Below are 22519 nucleotides of genomic sequence, written 5' to 3' on the forward strand. Positions count from 1 at the left end.
TGAGTAGCAAAGACAAAACTAAAACCCTGATCATCAACGTGTATCCCATGATTCTAGCTCGTCCTCTGGGGCTCAAAGAAAGACCAATTTGAAGTTTACCACCACTTTCTCTGTTTCAATACAGCAAGTGATAAATGTGACTCTGGAGATTCTGTCTTCTTGCAGTACCCTAGAAGTGCCATCCCACGAGCTGGCTTTGCTATCCCCACTTTCCAGATGGGGAAACTGAGATCTCCAAAGAGGACAAGGTTGGACCCAGCCTATAGGGCATGAAACTGGGAAGGGAACCCTGGACCCTCCTAATGTCCTTTCTAGAGCTCTGAGCACTCCCCGGTCCCTCCACTGCAGGGTTATAGCACCTGGCCTTTGCAAGATTCACTTCCTCCTCATAGCTTCCGTGGGCAGCAGGTGGGGCTGGAGGTAGAACAGGGCCACCCCATCATCTGTGTTGAGGTGGGGAACACATGCGCACATACTCCAAAGAGGACCTGTCAAGTAGCAGGGCCACACTTTTGGGTTTCGGACTTCCTTTTTAAACATGAAAGCCACTGCGGCATTCGGGAACATTCTGGCAACTTTTTTTTCTAAAATTAAGTCAAAGTGATTTTCAAAACCAATCGTCAGCCTTTGAGGACACCCCACTTTGGCTTTTGTGGGAGGACAGAGAGCCGGAGCACTCGGGAGAGGACATCTGCCCCTCTGGTGTGGCCCGTCTGGGTAACAGATGACGTGAAAACACAGCAGCTTTCGAAACCTTCCCTGGACCTCCAGCATCCAAAAACAGGTTCGCCAAACAGCAGGGGGAAGGAAGTATCTTATGAGGAAGATGCAAATCCCATCTGGACAGGACCCTTTAAACAAGATCATTATGTATACACGTAGCTCACTCGGGCCACGGGGCCCTGCAGGAGAGTGACCCCCATCTCCTGCCACAGGTCACTCTGCCAGGCTGTCCGGGTCCACTGGCCAAGAGCAATTAGCCCGGGAGGGAGGCTCTTGCCAAGTCTCGGAGCGAACACTTCTGCCGGGCAGAAGTGGCCCAACTAGCCCAAGTCTCCAGGGCCTTCTTCAGGAGCTGAAGGACTAAAAATAACCTCGGCCTTTGTTGTACGCAGCCGGACCACAGAGATGGGGCTGATTTCAGGGAAGCCGAGCATGCGCGAGGGTCCCACTCACCGAGACCTGCCCTTTGGGCAAATGATTTTTCCAGAAATGTGTCAGTTATTGTGTGCTGCTGCCGTTGCCACTGCTACCGAGATTCAAAGACAGCCCGATCCGCTCCAGCCCTCGGGGCTGACTTCCAACACAGATTTCTCGGAAGCTCAGCCTCCCACCTCTTTCTTCTCAAAACATTTAAAAAAAAAAAAAAAAAAGCCAGAGTCCAGCATGTACCAGGGAGCTTCGGGGACAAGAGCAGCCCTTGAGCTGAGGATTCTGTATCGTTGCCACCGTGATCATAAATAATCACATCCACCACCCCCCCACCCGGTTATTTGTTTAGGTGACAATCATCTCTTCCCCATCCTGAAATCTCCAGAGTCGGGTATCAGGAGACAGCAGCAAACATACACGGGGTGGAAGGAAGAAATTACTTGGGAAAAGGAATTCGTGGTGCCACATCAATACTGAAAGGTTGCTCAGAGCTGCAGTCCTTTGTATCAATGTTTAGATTCTGGGCAGCCCGCACACACTTTCCTGGCTCTTTAGTCCCAGGGAAAGCTCCAGACCCAGGCTGGCTGGGAGGCAGAGCCTTAGCATGTCCCCTGCCATTGGCTGTGGCTTGTCTCACCTCAAGGATGCCCTTGAGAAGGTCAAGGAACTGCAAAGCCTGATCCTTTGCAAAGCCACTCCCGATGGATAACAAATACTGACGGGCTGTGGCGGGGCCTCAGAATTTTCCTCCCAATGTGTCTGCCCACTCCTCAGACTTCTAGTACCCTCCCCACCCCCCAGCCCCATCAAGAGACCACCCTGGCTGTAGACACCACTAGGTATCTGCTGGGGGTCCAGAAAACTGCTTTTTTTCTTCACAGAGACCAAGGAACAAAAAAGGATTTTCATCGTCAAGATGGCCTCCCGACTCTGAGTCTAGAAGTTTCCAGGGAGGCTTGTAATAAATAACAACTTCTCCACAGCCCTTTGTTCCTCTGCTGAGTTCGGGATGAAGAGCCGAAGCAGGAGGCGGGAGGCTGTGTGAAGATTTCTTGGGACACAATAGATAGAAAACACCAAACTACACGTGAATGACAGATAGGTGGTCACAAAACAAGCTTCCCTTAAAATGGGAGCCAGTGAGAGGGCCTCAGTGCTGGGGTAAATGTGAGGGGGTTCCACAGGGCCGGGGCCAGGGGTGTTCTTCAAAAGTGCAAGATCCTTCTGGTAGAAACAAGGAGGGAACGGCTGAAGTACCGGAACCTGTGTGTAGGAGGTAAGCAGACACCTCACCCTCTTGGTTCTACGTGGCCATGCCCTCTGTGACCACAGGTTTTCCTTACAGTTGGTCTGTCTGGATACATGGGAGCGGGGGCTTGATCTGGTTTGAGCTGGGCTCCGCCTCAGCCTCTCCAGCAACCTGGGGCCCTAGGCTTGGCAGCCAAAGGCTGAGGCCTTTTCTTTGAGCAGTTCCCAGCACAGGTGGCAGCTCCAGCTTCCTGCAAAAAAACAAGATGGCGTTACCAGCAGCCGCTCTCGCACCCTCAAGCCCCGCCCCTTGGCCCTAACTCCTGCAAGCCCCGTTTCTCTTTTGACTTTCACAGCTCAGAGACTGAGTCCCCGGCCTGAAAATGCGCCGGAGCCTGCAGCTCGGCAGAGGGTAAGTGCCGGTCAGAAAAGTTAAGTGCTCGGAGGCGATCAGCTGAACTGCTGTAAAGCCCCTCATTCCTTGGCAGCCACCAGGTCTAGGCCAGTTCCCCGGGGAGGCTTCCTCTCCCACCACTTCTGCCACGTGTCCAGGAAACGTCTCCTTGGCCCCCAAGTTGTCATTTCTGGGGGTGGAACCATGCCTCGGTGTCCTCATCTGTACAATGGCCGTGGCCGTACCTACTTCAAAGGATTGTGATCATTAAATGAGACAAGATACGGAAAGGCCTCAGCACAGGCCTGCACCATAGTGAGGGCTCAGGAAGCGGTAGGAGTAGCTGTTGGGGCTACTGTCGACCTCATCATCATTACCTTCTGGGGGCTCAGCCACCGGGGGATTTAAACAGTACATGTGATAGCCACGGTCACAGTCATCGCAGAAGAGTAGCTGGTCCTGGCGGAGTACAGAATAGGTGGAGAGGAAGAGAGAAAGCGTGAATTACTTAGGGCCAGCGTCCGGCCCCCACCTACTCCTCCAGCCGATTCTGTGAGGATCCACCTTCCTGAATGCCCCTTTCCAGGCCCCATTTGAAGTCTTCCCTGTCCCCTGAATATGCTTTGTGCTCTGCCCATACCTGGAAATTCCTCCTCTGCCTCCCCAACTATGCAAACCCTACCCCCACTTTAGGGTTCTGCTCAATCATACCTCCTCCAAGAAGCCTTCCTTGACTACCACCTCACATTCAAGCTTATTCTTCTGAACTCCTGTAACCAGTAACCCTGTCTCCATAAGGCAGAAAAACACTTTACTGCATTTCTGTGTTCCCCATGGTGACTGCCTAGTGCATAGAAAGAACTTTAAACGTTTGAAAATTTTAATTGAATTCCTCTTAACCTTACCCTTTCCATCTGTGAAATGGGCAACAACCATACTTGACGGTAACATCTATGACACCTCAGAACCTTTGCAGGATTTCATTATGCCAATATAGAGAAATGCATGTGATGTGATGCCACCTTTCAGATCCCAAATGCCTCGTCAGGGGCTGGAGGCTGGAGCCCAGGTGAGAACAGGACCCTCTAACGCTGTGTTTAACTTCCAAAGACACAGTATACGCCTTTGCTCCTGTTCCTGGACACTCTCCCAGCCCCTGACCCCTGCTCTTCTGGACCATTCCCTACACACCTCAAGTCTTCCAGCTCTTCTGTTCTACAGAGATGTCACTAATCTACATCCAATGGAAGTTCTCTCTCCCCTCTTGCATCCCCACAGTTCCCTCTGACATTTAATTGCATTTTGCCTTAGGCCACAAAGCCAGGTGTAGAGTAGACATGTACACACAATTGTTTTCTGGAATAGTTCCTTTTTGAATGTGCCTCCTTTGTCCTCTCCTTTACAGACCGTCAGGCCCTTGGGGCAGAACCTTGTCTGAACTCATCTCCACATCTCCTTCAGAACGGGCACACAGTAGCGACGTGTTTGTGATCTGGTCCCCATTATCCAGGTTCAGCTCTGCTCTATTCTTTGGACCTGCTTGGATGCCTTATAAGACGTTTGCAAAACTAAGTTTTGTATCAAATCTCACCCTGGCACCCCTCAGTATGGAGATCCTGGAAAAAGTAGACATTGAACTTGGAAACCCCAGTGAGCAAGCAATAAGGCAGGAGATATCATGAAAGACTTTTTTTTCTCTCTTTTAAATCATACTAACACCTTTCAGTGGTGCAATGGGAAGCTTTTGAAGAGTTAGCAACAGAGGAGTGACTGGTCACGCATGGAATTTAGAAAGATCTCACAAGCTGCTGTGGAAGAATAGATACCTGGGTGGAAGGAGGTTGGTTCTGCAGGCTGAAAGACCACGTAGGATGCACTACCACCATCCAGGTGAGAGGTGAACTCTGACCTACGGTTGTGGCATGGGGAAAAGGTAAGGGTCCTGTTCCCATTCGAAAGTTATTGATTGGATGTAGAAAACGATAAAGAAGAAATCAAGAACATTACTGGGTTGTGGCTTGGTCGGCAGGCCAGATGATACAACCGCCCATTGAGACGTGGGCGGAAGAGTAGAGACGTGGGACATGGAAGGCAACCTCAGCCAGAGATATGTTATATACGTCCACAGATCATGCAGTGGAGATGCCCTGGAGGCAGCTGGACAGCAGGAAAGAGGCCTGATCATGAGATATGGATTTGGGAGACATTGGTGATTAAGACGACAATGGAGGTCCTAAGAGAGGAAGCCCGTGTGATATGTTACAGATGTCCTTGAACTTGAACTCATGGAGGGGTGTCCATTAATTTCTTGGAATTATATGAACAAATCTGAAACTATATGCACAAATGTACATTTTTCGGAGAAAAGAGTAAGTCCATAGCTTTCATTGAATTTTCTGAAATATCAAGGACTCAAAAAAGGTTACTGAGATAAAGGCCAAAAACAGACCCTTGGGAATACCAACTTTAAGGGACAAGCAGAGAAAAAAGAGACTAAGGCAGCAGTCAGAGAGTTAGGATGAAAACCAGGATGGTGTGGTTTACTCCAAAAAAATGTACACCATTATTTTGGAGCTGAAGTAAGCTATATGACAATATGATTTAGGAATAATACAAGGAGGAACAAGTTAGGATGGGGACAGAAAATAGGGAGAGACTTGTCAGAAACAGTATTACTAAAGTCTTTAAGACACATGACTCCTACTATAGTGCTGACACAAGAAATACAAGAAGGTAGAATACAGTGGATTAGACTTTCCCAAAGGGAAACCAGGTGTCTCTAGATTTAAATACATTTTTCATGGGTTGATTATTGTCTAGTACCACATTCTCTTCTTTTCCATGTGCTTTTCAGGATAACTGCTTGTCAGGTCCACCCAGGTCGGCCAGCTCATGGTAACCCCCATGAAAAACATAATTTAAGAACCTCTTACTCCCAAGTACCAGAGAACCAGTTCCAGTAAAATGGCTATAGTTCCAGTAGAATGGGAACCCTAGTCTGGAATGTGCATGGCAAATCCCTGACTATGTGAGAGGTACCCTACTGCCCAAGCAGCCTCACCCTTGATTCCTCTCCTACAGTCAATGAGAAACCTCTGTATTAACACTGTTGGTAAAGCCAAAGACCAGAACTAACCCAAATGTCTATCGACAAGAGACTGTTTGAATTAACTAATGAAGAACTATGCAGCTGTAGGAAGAAATGAAGATTATGTCTAAATACTGTGGTGGAGTAATCTCAAAAAGATATCCAGTAAAAAAGCAAGGTGAGGAAAACAGGTGTGTTTGTTACTATTTTCCAAGAAAATGCATTTTTTTCTGGATTCATTATGCGTATGGGTTCATACACATGAATTCTTACAACTTCATACATATATACATGTAATGTTATATTTAAGTAGAAAGGAAAGATAAGCCATAATTTTTTTAAATGGCCACCTATGAGCAGAGTGAGGGAATAGTGTGAAAGAGTAGGAATAGAAGACAGATTTTCTTGAATATCCTGTTTGTCTTAATAGACTCAATTCTGGAACCAGTAAATATTTTGCATAGTCACAAAACAAAATTCACACTGTAATTTCTCTAAAAATAAAAGAAAAATGAAACAAGTGAATCTAATTATGTATGAGTTGATGGCATAACCACACAGAAAGTAACTATTTCAAGTGACTCTAAATCAAGTAGTTTGACTGTACATCCTTAGTCATCATCTTAGTCTTAAACAAAAATAAGTGTGTGTGTATGTGTATATATAAAAATATATTTCCTTTCAGCAATCATATTTTTGGTGGTAATAGTGGAATTACTATTCTGAAACTTGTACGTATCAAATGAATGATTATGTTGTTATTGAGAAGAACTTTGACATGCTTGAAAGAAAATACAGATGTAAGATCAATGAAGTTAAGTAAAAACCCTATAGTTATTCCTGAGTATGAATTAGAAGTATCAGTATAAATTCAAGTATCCATGCAAATTCAGTATTTTGTCTTTAAAACAAACAAAAACATATTTTCTAGCTGTATCCATTTAAAATGCCCCAAAACAATGACTAATGAGGTAAAAATTAGCACCCCTGGTACCCCTATCATGTTCTCTAAAGATCATTGCCCACTGAAATGAACCAGAGGTCCTTGAAGAAATGGCTGGTACCAGGTCCAGGGCATGAAATGTATAAATAACTTCACATATTGGAAAGCAAGGAAACCATCAAATACTATTGGAGTCATGTCTAAAGGACTCAAGATCCAACCTGATTACATTCTCGCTGGTCAAATATAGGACAATTTTAACTGTAATGGATTGAAACAAATAAGATATATTTAAATCCTTGGGTTCATAAAGATACTATTTATAAAAAAAAAAAAACAACCTTGTCACCTTTGGAAGAAGCTAGGGAAACATCCCTTTATTTTTTGGTTTATTATCTTGATATAATTTTAGTCGTAGAGAAAGTTGCAGAATGGTACAGAGAGTTTCTGTACCCACTTTACTCAGCTTCCCTTAGTGTTGACATCTTACATTATGATAGGACGATCATGAAAAGCAGGATATTACCATTGACATAATACTATTGACTAATCTGCAAGCCTCATTTGAAATTCACCAGTTTTCCCACCTCTGTCTCTTTTCCCAACATCCAATCCAGGATCTCACATTGTATTTAGTTGTCATGTATTCTTAGTGTCCTTGAATCTGTGACAGCCTCTCGGTTTGTCTTTCACGACCTTGATACTTTTGAAGAATCTAGGCCAGTGATTTTGTAGAATGTCACTCAATTTGAGTTTGTCTGATCTTTTTTCATGGGAAGATTGAGGGTGTGCACTTTGGGCAAGAATACTACAAAAGAGATGTGGTGCCCTTCTTAGTGCATCATATCAGGGCATTAATACCAATATGTCTTGTTACGAGTAATGTTATTCTGATCAAATAGTTTAGGCAGTGTCTGCCAGTTTTTACTATAAAGTTATAATTTTTCCGTTTGTAATGTATTAATAAGTAATCTGGTTGGGGAGATACTTTCAGATTATGCAAATAATCTCACCAGTTGGCACCAATTGATTGTTCTTGCTTACAACAACCCAAAACAGTGATGCTCGCCTATTGGTGATTTCCCTCTTCCCTCTACACTTATTATTGGAATTCTACGCTGAAAAAGAGTTTAACTCTTCCCTATTTATTTATTCAAATTTTTAAATAGCAGTATGGATTTTGTTCTTCGGATTTTAATGCAACACTATCATTATTGACTTTGTTGCTCACATTATCCCAGATTTGCCATTAGGAGTTCCTTCAAGTTAGTTCCTGTGTCCTTTAGGCATGCTTTATCAATTTTTGAGCACTTCCCTACTTTCTAGTACCACAGGATGTTCCAGACTTTTCTTGTATCTCCAGCCCTAGGATCAGCCATTTGTCTAAGGGTTCCTAATTCCTTTTACTGGAGAATGGTGTTTAGAAACCAGTATCTGGGTACCATGGATCCTCATCGCTTCTGCGTTGTCATTGCTTCTAGGCTCTCCCAGAGAATAGAATTAGGAAGTAAATGTATGTGTAGGTACATGTGCGCACACCTGTATTTATTTCTGTATCTATCTACTATTACATATAGATATACATGTATACATGTAGAGAACTATACACACACACACATACACACACACATCTTATATAAAATATATAAGCATATAGATACACAATATGTTATATCAAAAATCATAAATTTATCCTAACACCCCTATTCTGCCCCCAACACCACAGGATTCAGTCTAGCCTTCCCTCTTTATTTGACTCTTCTTTCTGTGACATGGAGAAAACTGGCTCTCATTACCACAATATATACTTATTGGTTCGGATCTGTACATACATAAGGTAGTTTCAGAATGACTAACTTATATGCCTGTAAGAAACAAATTTACTAACTAGGGTATGATATTTATATAGTCTTTCTACCTTTAGCCTGAAAACACATAGTCGTGTACTGCATTCTCAAGTTACTAAAGTTAGTTCTTTCCTTCCCCACCCTTCAGGATGGTTATGCTATCTATTTACATTAGGTTCATTTGCTACTGTTCATGTTCCAGCTTCAGTCCCCACCCCCCAACATCCTGGTTGATTTTAGTATTTTCCTGTAATAGGGTATGTACAACATTACCTTGGTCCTAAGTGTCAGCGCTATACAAAAAGGCATTCTCAGAGAAGTGCTATCCAACCCCTATTTCCCTGTTCTTTCTGCCCCATCCCCTCCCACTGTAGGTAACCAGTTACCTTTAGTAGGTACCCACTGTAGGTAACCAGTCTCTTTAGTTTCTTGTTTATCCTTCCTGTACTTTTATACAAGCAAACAGATATATATTTTTTTCCTATGCCTTTCTTATAAGAATGGCAGCATACTATGGATACAGATATTGTTTTGACGTCGATTTTTTCATTTAATAATACTAAACTTAGAAATTCCATATCAATTTATAAAAATCTGCCTCATTTTTCTTTATAGCTGCAAGTATTCCAGTGATGGCTATGCCATCATTTATTCAATCATCCTTCTGCATATGAACATTTAGGTCATTTCCAATATTTTATCACTATAAACAATGCACCCATGAATAACCTTACGCACATGTATTTTCACAGTGTTATAAGTATACCTTCATGGTAGATTCCTAAAGATGAGATTGCTGAGTCAAAAGGTAAGCGCGTAGTGGTTGTGTTAGGCAGGCATTGCTAAATGTCCCTACAAAAGAGTGGTGCCACTTTGTATTCCCACTGACAATGTATAAGGGTGCCAATTTCCCCACAGCGTCATCAACAGAATGTATTCTCATACTCTTTCTTCCCAGTTTGACAGGTAAGAAATAGTATCCCAGTCTTTTTTTCATTTGAATTTTTTAAATTATGAGTATGTTCAGACATTTTTTTTTTTCAAATGTTTCAGGTCTATTTTTAAATCTTTTGTGACTCTTCTTTCGTGTCTTTTACCCATTGTCTTTGTTTTTAATTTATTTATTTAAATTCGAGTTTAACATACAGTGTAGTATTGGTTTCAGGAGTAGAACTTAGTGATTCATCACTGACATGTAACACCCAGTGGTCATCCTAACAAGTGCCCTCCTTAATGCCCATCACCCATCTAGCCCACCCCCTCCACCTCCCATTTTCTATCAGGTCTCTGGTCCCTTGTCCCTCAAATGTTAAGAGTTCTTTGTATGTGAGGGGTATTAGCTCTTTATTTGTGGCATATGCTGCAAATATATCCTCCCAGTTTGTTAGCTGTCTTTTTACTTTATCATGGTTTTTTACTATGCAAATTTTTTTAATGTTTATTCATTCTGAGAGAGACAGAGAGAGACAAAGGGATTTAGAACATGAGCAGCGGAGGGGCAGAGGTTGGAAGAAAGAGAATTCCAAGCAGGCTCTGCACTGTCAGCACAGAGCCTGACGCAGGGCTCAAACGCACGAACAGTTAGATTATGACCTGAGCCAAAATCAAGAGTCAGACGCCTAACCGACCGAGCCACCCAGGCAACCCTACTATGCAAGTTTTTCTGTAGCCAAATCTGTCAGTTTTTTCTTTTATTGCTTCTTAATTCTGAGTCACAGAAAATCTTTCCTTATATTTAGACTAAAGAGGAATTCACCCGTGTTTTCTTCTAATACTAACATGGTTTTATTTTTTATATTTAGATCCCCAGTCCATTTACAGACTGTTCTTATATATTATGCGAGATATGGACCTAATTTTATCTTTTACAAAATGATTACCCTATTGTGTCAGAACCATTCATGAAAATGTAATTAGAGGCAACCTTTAGCCTAATACCAAAGGTCCATAGATAGATAGCTGGGTCAATCTATGGGTTTCTTTTCTCTTCCATTGGTCTATTTGTCTACACTGTTTTAACTAGAGGCTTTATAGTAAATAAATAATAACTGATAGGGCTAGTCTCCACTCATAATTTGTTGTTTTCAGTGTTTTCTTGACTATTCTTGCATATTTATTTTTCCACATGAACTTTAGTATCCATTTGTCTAGTTCCATAGAAGAGCTTGTTTGGTATTTTTATTGGGTTTGAATTAAATTTGTAAACTCAGGAAGAACTGACATCTTTCTAATGTTGAATCATTCTATCCAAGATCGCAAAAAATGTCTTTCCATTTGCTCAAGTCTACTTCTGGGCTTTTTCAAAAGTGTTTCAAACCTGTTTTTGTTTTTTCAAAAAAACCTTTTTTTTTTCCCTTCATATGGGATTTACACATTCTTGTTAAGCTTATTTCTAAGTATTTCTTCTTTGTTCCTATTGTAAATGGGATTGCTGTACTATTGTATCCTAACTGGTTGTTATTTGTGCATGTGAAGGCTATTCATTTTTGTGTGGTAATTTTATCAGCAGATAACATCCTGCTACCTTTAATGTTTGAGGTAACTTTATCATTGCTTCTCTAGGGTTTTCCAGATATACTATTCTAGTTTGTGAATTAGAGTTTTGCTACTTTGTTACCATTCTTATACCAGCAGTTGATTTCTCTTGTCTAATCACATTAGTTAATATCTCTAGAATGATGGCAAATAGTCATGGACATAGTGGGCATCCTTACTTGGTTCCTGATCTTCGTAGAAATGCCTCTAGTGTTTCCCCATTAAATAAAATAATGGATTTAGTTCTAAGGTATAACAAGTTTATCATATTAAGAAATATCCCACAATTCCTGATTTGTTGAGTGTTTTTTTTTTTTAAATCACGAATAGGTGTTGAAACTACCTTGTGATTTTGAAAACTGATAAATAAAGGGAAAGAACCAAGCATTTATCCTACCTTTTCTATATAATCTAAACTTGAGAGTAACCAAATATAAGGTTGGAAAAGTTTCTTTTTGCAGAAGTTCTACTTTGCAATAATTCTACTCCAGCTAGTAAACAAAGAAGAAATTATAAAATAAGAATACCACTATTTTGCAACCTCTAATGACACAGTCAGTCTAGGGGCACCTGAGTGGCTCAGTGGTTGGGTGTCTGACTCTTGATTTTGGCTCAGGTCATGGTCTCACGGTTCATGGGTTCAAGCCCCATGTCAGGCTCTGCACTGACAGTGTAGAGCCTGCTTGGGATTCCCTCTCTCCCTCTCTCTCTGCCCCTTCCCCGCTTGTGCTTGTTCACTCCACTATCTCTCTCAAAAATAATAAACATTTAAAAAATAATCAATCAAGTTGAAGATCATCAATAGCTTCCACATTCACAAAAAGAAATATACCAGGCATTAAATACTTCCTGATAAAAGGATACACACTACTTATGAAGTAGTCTTGAGATATATGTGTGTGTGTGTGAGTATATATATACATATATATATATGTATAATCAATTCCCATATATACTATATTATAATATATATTTTTTAATATTAGAGACAGAGAGAAAGAGCCTGAATTTGATGAGGATTCTAGTTCTAAGCACCAATATACAAGAGATATAAGAGACAGAGGGAAATGTCAAACACCAGTATAGGGATGTAGTCAGTAAAAATACAGTCCTGGGAAACTCGGCTGAACAAATTAACTGATTTCTTAAACAAAAATTCAAGGGGGAAAAAAGAGAGCAAAATGGAGGGGAAACATACATGTTAAAAGAAACTTTAAAAACGTATCAACTAATTGCAATGGATGAGCCTTATCTGGATCCCAATTCAAATAAACGAGCTACAATAAAAAAACATTTAAGACAGTTTAAGGCAAGGCAACACTCAAGACAATTGCAGCAATAGGAATGTTAACTGGATGTTTGGTTATATTAAGGAATTATTGATTCTTTTTTAGTTATGTCAACATTTTTGTCACTCTTGTTAAAAAGTAAGTCCTTATCTTTTGGGGAAACATGAAATATTTCCAGGTAAAGTGATATTATGACCGGGATTATGTGGGAGGATGTGGGAGGATTTATAAAACAAGACTGGACAGTATTGATCATAGTTGAAGCTGGTGGTAGGGTCTATCAGTTTCATTATGTTCTGTACCTTTGTATAAGTTTGAAATCGTCTATAACAAAAAGTGTGTTTTTTTTTAAATTCTGCATTTATTAGAGTTAACGTTTAGACCCAATGAGATCATGTACTCTGGAACAGGGTGTAAATGGTCAGGTACATCCCAACCATAAGCAGTGGGCACCACTGTCTGTCACTGAACCCTCAAGGGAAAGTAGCAGTGAGGTAGCCTCTGGCTGTCACCTCCTACACCTCCCTCCACAGGCACAGAGAGCACCCAAGGTCCCTGTTGGGCAAGGAGGGGTTCTGACATTTTCCCCAGGAGCCCAGTGACAAGATTCCTTCCTTCTTTTCCACACATCTAAGGATTCCCAGACCCTTGGATTTCTCCCTCCTGCAAGGGAAGTCCCAAACTCACATCATTCTCCGAGGTCCCACAAAGGATGCAGGATTTGCACTCTATGCACTGCCACTTGTAGGTCTTGACAGCCTCGGTCATGTTCAGGGTGAACTGCAGGCAGGTTGGGTGACCTGCAAGAAGCAGAAATGGCAGCGTAAGGGCCAGAGGATCTGACCTGTCACCCCTCAACATCACTTTAACCAAAAACACATTTATGCCCAACTTAGAGGAAGGGCAGGTAGCACAGGCTGGGGAAAAACTGGGCCCCTACCCACACCCCTCACAGCCACCTGCAGTTACATCAGATCAAGGCCCAAGAGAGATATTGGCATTAACCCTGTTACCGGGGATAGATGCCATCCACATCCTCTTGCCCTAAGAGTCACGTCCCCTTGAAGGTGTAACCGGTCAATGAGGACAGAAAGTGGTGATCAGAGAGGAAGAGAAGGGAAATTGTGGAGTGTACTGTACAAGGCAGCACCATGAAAGTCACCAGCATTTCGACCCAAACCTCAGCATCAACCGTGACAGGAGCAACACATAAGAGCTGTTTGGAGCTAGGCCTTCCAACCTGCACAGTTGTCCACATTCACACAGCCTCCAGGCACAGGGAGGAGGTCAGAAGGAGCGTGTGAGCTTTCCCAGGGCAGAGTTCAGGGGCTCTGTGAAATAGCACTGCACTGCTATGTAAAGAATCCATGCCCACACCCAGGACACTAGTAGAAGTTCACGCCCTGCACGGTAACAGGAACCATGGAGGAGAGTGGCCTGGCAGGCAGGGCAAAAAAGTGTACCATAGCATCACAATGACCAGGTCTATCCACTGGTCCTTACTCTTCTCCATCCCAAGTATCATGTTAGCCAAACCATTAGCAAATCAGGGGTGGACACTAATTGGGGATGGACATTAAGCTGTGACCTAAGAGCACACAGTCCCAGTGGCCCATCATCCAAGGCTTGGCATGAAGGGCTGGACTCTCTTTGCAGCCATGGCACACCCAAAAGAGAGATGCCAGCCCTGAGAGAGCAGCTATGAGCCATAGAATGTGAAGACTCTTGGCCTTCTATTTGGCCAGGAAGAGAAACTTGGGTGATGTTCCCAGGTTTTGCAGGAATCTGCCCACAGCACCCAAGGCAATGTCCATGACTGACTCTGTCACAAAAGAACTGGGAGCTCTCCTGGGGGTTCACCCTTTTCCAGAGCCCCCAGCTCCACCAAACCCACCACATAGTGTATTGCATTGCTTCTTGCTTGTAAGAGAACGTGTTCTCCCAAAGAAGAATACTACAGAGAGGGGACACCAGTTAGAGCCAGTCCTACCAACCTAGTACCCTCCACAGATAGTCAGGACCCCACATGGTAGCACCACCCCTTGGCAAAGCCACATCCCAGCAGGAGGTCCCCATTTCCTCCCTTCCAAATATTCAGAGGGCTGGTTACATTGTGGTCATTCGGGAACATGCTGTCTATTCAGTCAACATAAGGATCCTTCAAATATGAGCGTCCACAAATATAAATCTCATGGAGTCCTCTCTGAGAGAATAAGAGTGGGGATGGAAATGACTCATCAGTGCGGAGCACGGGGGACACTTAGCAAGGAACACACAGAAGCATCGAGAGAGAGCAGATCTAAAAGCTTTTCAAGGACTCACCAGGTGCCATCCAACTTAGAAGTTCCCACAGCTCTGAATTAATAAAGCTCTCAAAGTGCCACCATGGCAATGACCCAGAGAGAAACAAGCCCAGATGAATATCCAGCTGATATTCTTGAAAACATCTCAAAGATCTGTCTAAGAACGACACAGGGTTGGTCTCAATTCCAATCTCCCAGAAAGAATACTGGGGTGGGAATGAGAGAGAAAACACCAGCTTGAGGTTCTGAATGGTATGGGCTGTGGATGTCCAGGTTCTCAGACAGGGCACCCTTGGGTAGGTTGAAGATGAGTCCACGGAGCAGATACCCATATATGCAAGTCGATTTTGCCCAGTTCTGTGGCTTCATCCCAGCCACAACCAGCTGTCTTGAGATAATTGTTCATTAACTTAACAGGCATTCCCTGAGCACCTGCTAGGCCACTCATTGCATTAGACAAAAAAAGATACAGTGGTGAGCAAGGCACCCCAAACCCCTCTAATGCAGCCAGAGAGAACTCAAATTAATAAGCTACATGCACACTTACCATTGTGTGATAGGTTCCATGAAGGAAAATCATAATGAAACAAACCACAGTAGAACCTCACCTAGTCAGAGATGTCAAGGAAACCATCCAAGCAAGATCTTTAAGCTGATACCTGACAGATAAAGAGGACTTAGCTGGTTTGGAGGAGGGAGGGTGAGAGGCAGCTAGAGAGGTACCTGGAGCCAGATTACACAGGGACCTAGAGCCCTTATTTAAGGATTCGGGGCTTGAAAATCATTAAAGGGTTTTAAGCAAGGCATTGACTGGATCACACTGTGTTTTTTTGGGGTTTTTTTGGTTTTTTTTTTAATTTTTTTTAATGTTTATTTATTTTTGACAGAGAGAGAGAGAGACAGAGCATGAGCAGGGGAGGGGCAGAGAGAGAGGGAGACACAGAATCGAAAGCAGGCTCCAGGCTCTGAGCTGCCAGCACAGAGCCCGATGCGGGGCTCGAACTCACAGACCGCGAGATCATGACCTGAGCCGAAGTCGGACGCTCAACCAACTGAGCCACCCAGGTGCCCCTAGATCACACTGTGTTTTAAAGGAGCATTCTTTAGCATGAGAGACCTTTGGGGTGATGAAGCAGTCTGTACCTTGATGGTGGTGGCGGTTACATATGTGGAAGATTGCATAGAGCCGTACATATACACACGAGTACTCATGCATGTGTATGCCTGTAAAACCAGTAAAATGTGAATAATTGCATCGATGTCAGTTGCCTGGCTTTGAGAGTGTACTATAGTTATGTAAGCCGGTACCATGGGGAGAAACAGAGCAAAGGGTGCACGGGACCTCTGTGTAATATATTTTTGTAACTTTCTAAGAAGCTATCATCATTTCAAAATAGAAAGTTGAAAGGATATTTTTAAATAAGGAAAGCACAAATAAAGATTCAAATCATCAAAAAGGAAGGTAGGAAGGAAGAAGCTGCTGTCTAAGAAAAGAATGTGTTGGGGAACAGGGGGAAAGGGAGGTACAAGAATTGCTGCCAGGAAGCCAGTCAGAAGCTACTGGGAGAGAGACAAGGATGGTTAAGCTAAGGTGGAGATCTCAGAGTATTAAAGAAACCACTGATAGGACTCAACAACTGTTTGAATGTTGGGAGTGTGGGGAGAAAGAGATGATGAGAATATTCTCAAGGTTCTGGATCTAAGAACCTGGGTGGGTTATGCAATAGCTTTACTCAGACGAGAAAGACTATAATAAGCATAGAAGGACTTGATGCAGAGCAGGGAGAGAGGGCTTCTCTCTGTCTGGGGCATGTTGAACTTGGGAAGTTTGGGAGACTTCTGGTAGAAATGTCAAGTGGAGAGTCAAATATATGGATTTATAACTCAAGAGAGAAACATGGACTAGACCTATAAATTTAGGAGCCGTTGCTAAATAGGTGGTCATCGAAACCATGAGAATTAATGAAGTCATCGAAGAGAAGGGCAAAGGGAAGAGAAAGGATGAGGAGAGAACAGAGGGGAGAGAAAAAGGTCTAGGACTGCACATAGAGAACTCAACTATTTAACAATGAAAAGAAAGAACCAAGAGAGGAGACTGGGAAGGATGGCCAGGGAGGTAGATACAAACTATGCAAGCATGGGGTCAGAGCAGACAAAAGAAGAGATTTCAAGGAGAAAGGGTGGTCAGTTGTGTTGACTTCCACAGGTTCTTGAGTTTATCATTGCTTAATAAAGACCCAGAGTGAGGGAGTGTTGACAGATCAGAGCAAAAGCTGCCCTACTAATAGTAACACTCCAGGAGTGTCATCTTCCCTAGGAAGGAAAGTCAGCACATTCCAGAACATGACATGGAATTCAGTAGCCAAATGTGCATGTGGGGCTGCCTCTGTGGGTAGGGATGGAGGGTGGCATGTGTGCTTTGTGCCAACAACATTCCACAAATATTTATTGAGAGCTAATTCTATATTCAAGTTCTCTCAGACCACTGTGCCAAGCTCTGAAGACATTTTCTGGAATAGCTTTGGACGAGTGAACAGTAGCAAGTGGTTTCTGGAAACTCCTGTTGGAAGTCTCTGAAAATATCCTATGGGCTTTTTCTGTGTTTCTGTCTTGAGAAAGTCATCAGGGTCCCCGAAGAGAACAAAGCTCACACAGCCTACCCCCGACTCCTAACACCCCCAGTAAAATGCAGAAGTAGGATTAGCCTCAGCACTAGCTACAGAGCTCTGTCAGCTCAAAATTCAAGGCATCACTGAAGATCAAGAGGAAAGTAGAGAATGCAACGTCTTAGCTGGGCAGGGTGAGGCACAAGAAGTTAAGTCACACAAGCAGCCATTAGCAGGTGCAAAAATTATGTCTAAAACTAAATCCTCTGTATTGTCACAACAGGTTGACAGCCTGTTGCCTGTCTCTAATAACTGGAAAAGTCATTTGCTAGATAAAACTGTAAGAATACAAATTCTTATCTACCATAGAAATGACTGAAATAATGCATACTGTTGGACAAAAGAAAAAGTTTCTAAGGAAAATGCTAGTAACCCATTCCTGAGTTTGACTCCGAAAACTCCTCATTTTTGCCCAGAACTACTTTCTAAAATCTTGGAAGTAAGACAGTAGATATAGTCTTTCCAATTCAAGGGTAGAAAAAAGAGACACATTGGTGTAAAGAAAATTTTTACTTATAGTCACTTGCTACTTAAAGATGCCCATTTCAACTCTTTTGTAAAGTTAACTATCATTCTGTAAGGCATTTGCTTGGAAATTTAGTTTTTCTTATCTCCAGCCTCCTTAAAGCAAGGAATACCTGTATTGCTATTTAAATAGCCCTATGGAGTGAAGGGGAAACAACCCTTCCCAGGTCTCTGTGGGCGAGATGAATCAACAGGACATTTATAAGATTCCAATTACCAAAATGAATTTAGAAAGTGCTGTAGTGTGAATGACTCATCCCAGCCAGATCATTAGAAACCAAGTCCTTCCTGAGTGTTCCACCAAATTTCTTCCATCGGGAGGGTTCAGTAAATCTTCTGCCTGCTTATTTAGTTGGTCCTATAGTGACTTGGTGTGAAGATGCATTCCTAATCCAGCTCTAACTCCTTCCAAAATTGACCTCCATCCTCTGTAAAAGTTGAAAAAAATTTAACACATGGTCACCACGTGCTAGAAACCTAACTTCTGAACAGTGTTTTCAGACAATAGGAATTTGGCTCCAGGGTGCTATTGCAGAAGGTAGGAAGAAAGGGGAAACCAGTAGGATTTAAGAAGCTTCTCAGAAAAGAAGAGACTAAGAGAGTGAATGAGACTAAGGTGAATGCACTATAACCTACCGAGCTCAGTAAAAAAAAGAGAGGGCTGGCATCTGAAAGCAGTGACAACTCCCTCGCCACTCGAAGAACACAGCTCATGACTTCTCAGAACCCCTGGACTAGCTACGGAGAATGTTCCGGGGACAGCAAACGGGATTTCATGGTATTTGAGTGAGAAGGCACACAGATAAATATCCAGGCAAAAACCAGTTTCACACTCACATCTCTTCCTACACATGCTCATATACAACTGCCCACACACATGGGTATTTCCAACCTTTCAGAGACGAAAATATCTAAGTATACCTTGTTGATTAAGCTCACATTACGATTGTGACTTAGAAGTTACCAGAAGTCATTAACCAGTCAATATCACTCTACAGATATGCAGCACAGTGAGAAAAACACAGTTCATTTTCAACAAACCCTGGGCAAAACTGGACAAAGTGCTGTGACACATATCTCTTATATTATGACCCTTATTAAGAGAGTTTTTTACTTCATCATCACCAATATTGAATTTGGACTAGGCTAAGCCACATTGCTGATTAAATGACAGCTCCAGGAAAAAAAAAAAAAAAACCCACAGCATTATCTTGCTAGCTATGTGCTAAAAATATAAATAAAACAGATACAAATAACTGTGGAACTAGCATAGTCTATTATTTATTCATTGTGAAATTATAAACACCTAATTATATTTTATTTCCTTATTTATCAGTGTTGATCTCTTAAAAACCAATTTCTCAGGAAAGAAAAACCTAAATATCCATGATTTCCAGGCAAGTAAGTGCAAGCCTCAAATTGCACTCATTGGTCTGATGCTTAGTTTATAGAAATTACATTATATAAAATATGTAGGATCAATTCCAGTCTGAAATAGCACCAAAATCAAGTCTCCATGGGCATTCATTAAAAAATAATTTGGCTCAAATTTCTAACAGTTTCCTATATTCATGCACACATAAAGTTTCTAATATTTACATATTGCAAAAATATGTAAGAAGCTTTAGCTGAAGAATTATGCAAAGTGCAGTCAAATTGGAATCATCCATGCTAAAGAGTAATTTGAGGAGAAAAAAATATTACTAGCTCACTCTGGGAAGCCTCTCATTCAATCAGATCCATTCATTCTCACTTATTCTCTCTCCCTCACTCCTCTCTGTCTCTCTCTGTCTCTGTCTCTGTCTCCCCCTCCCTCTATTTCTCTCGCTCTCTCCTTTCCACCCCCCTCCACTCTGAGACTCAGCTTGTCAGGTAGAGGGAATGAGGCTCTGAATCATTATACTTCATCTGTAAAGGGGAGAGCCAATTCTGAGCAATCGAGAATTCAACCCCTGCACACACATATTATGACAAGTATGTTAACCAGGCACTGCTTCTTCACATAGCTTATTTCCCAGGCCCTGCTTTGTAAACCTTCTGTAGTGGTCTGCAGGTTCAACTCTCATCTGCCCCAGCGTTACTTCTAACGTTAAGACATCCACAAATCAATGACACAATAGCATTCCAGAGGCACCCGTGTGGCTCCCTTTTTTCCTCATCGTTTTTAATGTACTTCAAAGAAGACAAAGAAGAGAAGGAGAGTAGAAAGGGTAAAGACCAAACAGACAAACACGCATTAAAAATAAATGACAGTATGAGCCATAGCTGCCTTTTGCTTGGGCAACACTTCACTGTGCAGCAGGTTCAACTAGTCATAGAGGTCTGCTCATCCTCCCTCAAAGCTGCCAAACTCTAGGGCACCCAGATGTCTTGTGCAAGGCAAACCACAGACATTGTTACACTGGTCATTATTATCAATAACTATATAAAGCATATTCATGCAAAAGCATTAGAGGCACATTTAGTGGGCTAAACAGCTAAGGGCTTGTGGCATCATTCTCAAAGTGCCCTAGAAATCCTACCCCCTTCCAAGTTTTCATGGTCAAGAATAGTTCAAGACAGGGCACCTGGGTGGCTCAGTCTGTTAAGCATCTGACTCTTGACTTTGGCTCAGGTCATGATCTCACAGTTCATGAGTTTAAGCCCCTCATCAGGCTCGGTGCTGACAGCTCAGAGCCTGCTTGGGACTCTCTCTCTCCCTGTCTCTCTGACCTTCCCCTGCTCACTCTCACTCTCTCTCTCTCTCAAAATAAATAAATAAATAAACTTAAAAAAAAAAAGAATGGTCCAAGATAGAGTCTCATCTATAAACCTGAAGGCATGTGGTTGATCGTCTTCGAGTGAAATAATGGAATAAGTCAGCCTTGACCTGGACTTATATAACTTACCTGACTGGCCCAGGTGAGGACCAAGGCACAGCATTAGAAAGAAGTCAAGAGCCATGGTAATGATCCCAGCATCCCTAATGAGTCACTGCAGGTGAGGACCAAGGATAATTTATCCATTCACTCATTCCCTCGATAGTATTGTTGAGTAAATGAATGTGGTAGGCACTCTTCTAGGCATTGGGGATACAGCAGCGAGAAAAACCAAACCCTGCCCTCATGGAGTAAGTACCACAATTTGAGATATATTGCAGCATCTGAGCACTTGTCCCTTGGACAAGTCATTTTGCCTCTCTGAGCACTAGTTTTCCAATACATTAAATGAAAGGATAAAAACCTGCTATCCATAAAGCTGTAGCTCTGCCTATGCCACTCACAAACAGTATTTTTAGAGATATCATTAATCCCAAATTGCCCATCTGGTTGGTGGGATAAACAAAGCTTCTAAAGTTGCCAGCTAAAACTCAAAGGGAAAACAGGAACTAAGAAGGAAATTAAAACAAGCAGTTAGTGCTGCTAGATTCATGTCAACTTTTCCACTGGGCTAGCCCAGTGCTAGTCCAATACCATGACGGAAAGCAAAAGAAATCTAGAAACCTAAAGCACTTCCATCGACCACACCACCTATCCCCATGCAATAAGCTGGACCTCTTCAGATGTGCTGTCAATGAATCTGCAGACAGAGGCCTTGGGAAAGTTTTCATCCGTGAAGAATATTGGATCTGGGTCGAGCTGGTCATGTGACAGTGGGCAGGTATTGCAAGGCCGGCAGTGGAAGAAGAGGGTCACCAACACATATTCAGGAGAGAGGACAGGCTGGAGATGTAGATTTAGAAATAATCCAGTGTGGGTGGTAGATGAAACCTTGGCACTTGGTGAAATATTCAGGGAGAGACCACAGAGTATAATATTAAAGGGATTTTGTTGGAAGGAGAGGGAAGGGTAACCATTGGAATGAAGCAATTCAGGCTGATTTGACTTTCAAAACTTTAGCTGGAAGTGTAGATTGTAGGCAACCATCTGCCAGTGACGTTTGCTCCACAACAGTGTGGAGGCCAGACTGAATCATTGTTCAGAGCCAAACATCAATATCAGATGTGAATCCCTGACAGTGGCTGTGCATTTAGGGCCTCTCTGGACATTAGAAGCATCCAGCCATGGGTGTTGGCTAAAGGCTCTGGGTTTTCCTTGGAAACGTGAGCCTGAAGAAAAAAACGGTTGCTCATGTTAGAGACCTTGTAATCCCTGTGCTTCCTTCTTGAGGGTTTGTGGTATAACTGATGGGTAGCTGTTGGAAAAGAGCAGTTATTCATCAATACTTGATTACCTGTATCCTCTGGCTGTCAATCTTCCATGAATTAGAAGATGGATTCATGGGTGGTCTAAGTTCTTGAGTTGTCTGAGAACCTATGAGATGGTATTCTAATTTATTTCTTTCAAAAATACTTGAGTTGTACCAAGTCAAAAGAAAAAATATATTTTCTTGTTTTTTTATCCTTTTCTATGTGACACTGGGAAGAAGTCATAGAAGTGCCTGGAAGCAGAAGAGTGATACTATGCCTGTGACACTTTGTTTTACGTTTGATTTTTAAATCACTTTTAGTCTATTTTTGAGGGTTCTTCTGGCTGCAGTTTATTGCTTGT

The 22519-nt window shown here is 42.5% G+C and overlaps 1 protein-coding gene across 5 annotated transcripts in view; it reads right to left on the reverse strand.

Annotated features, from left to right (window-relative positions):
* Nucleotides 1-2195: 2195 nt before the first annotated feature.
* The window catches only part of DPF3 (double PHD fingers 3), a 249274-nt gene continuing 228950 nt past the window's right edge, over nucleotides 2196-22519 (reverse strand). For 3 of the 5 annotated variants that reach the window (XM_042990041.1, XM_042990040.1, XM_042990038.1), the window contains exons 9-10: nucleotides 13184-13296; nucleotides 3017-3253 (exon numbers count right to left, since the gene is read on the reverse strand). In XM_042990041.1, coding sequence (XP_042845975.1) covers nucleotides 3089-3253; nucleotides 13184-13296 — 278 coding nt within the window. In that variant the 3' untranslated portion in view covers nucleotides 3017-3088. Of the gene's footprint in view, nucleotides 2652-3016; nucleotides 3254-13183; nucleotides 13297-22519 lie in introns of those variants that run through there. The other 2 variants (XM_042990039.1, XR_006218980.1) reach the window with 2 other exon arrangements.

This window comes from Panthera tigris, chromosome B3, assembly GCF_018350195.1.
Source record: "Panthera tigris isolate Pti1 chromosome B3, P.tigris_Pti1_mat1.1, whole genome shotgun sequence".
NCBI lineage: Eukaryota > Metazoa > Chordata > Mammalia > Carnivora > Felidae > Panthera > Panthera tigris.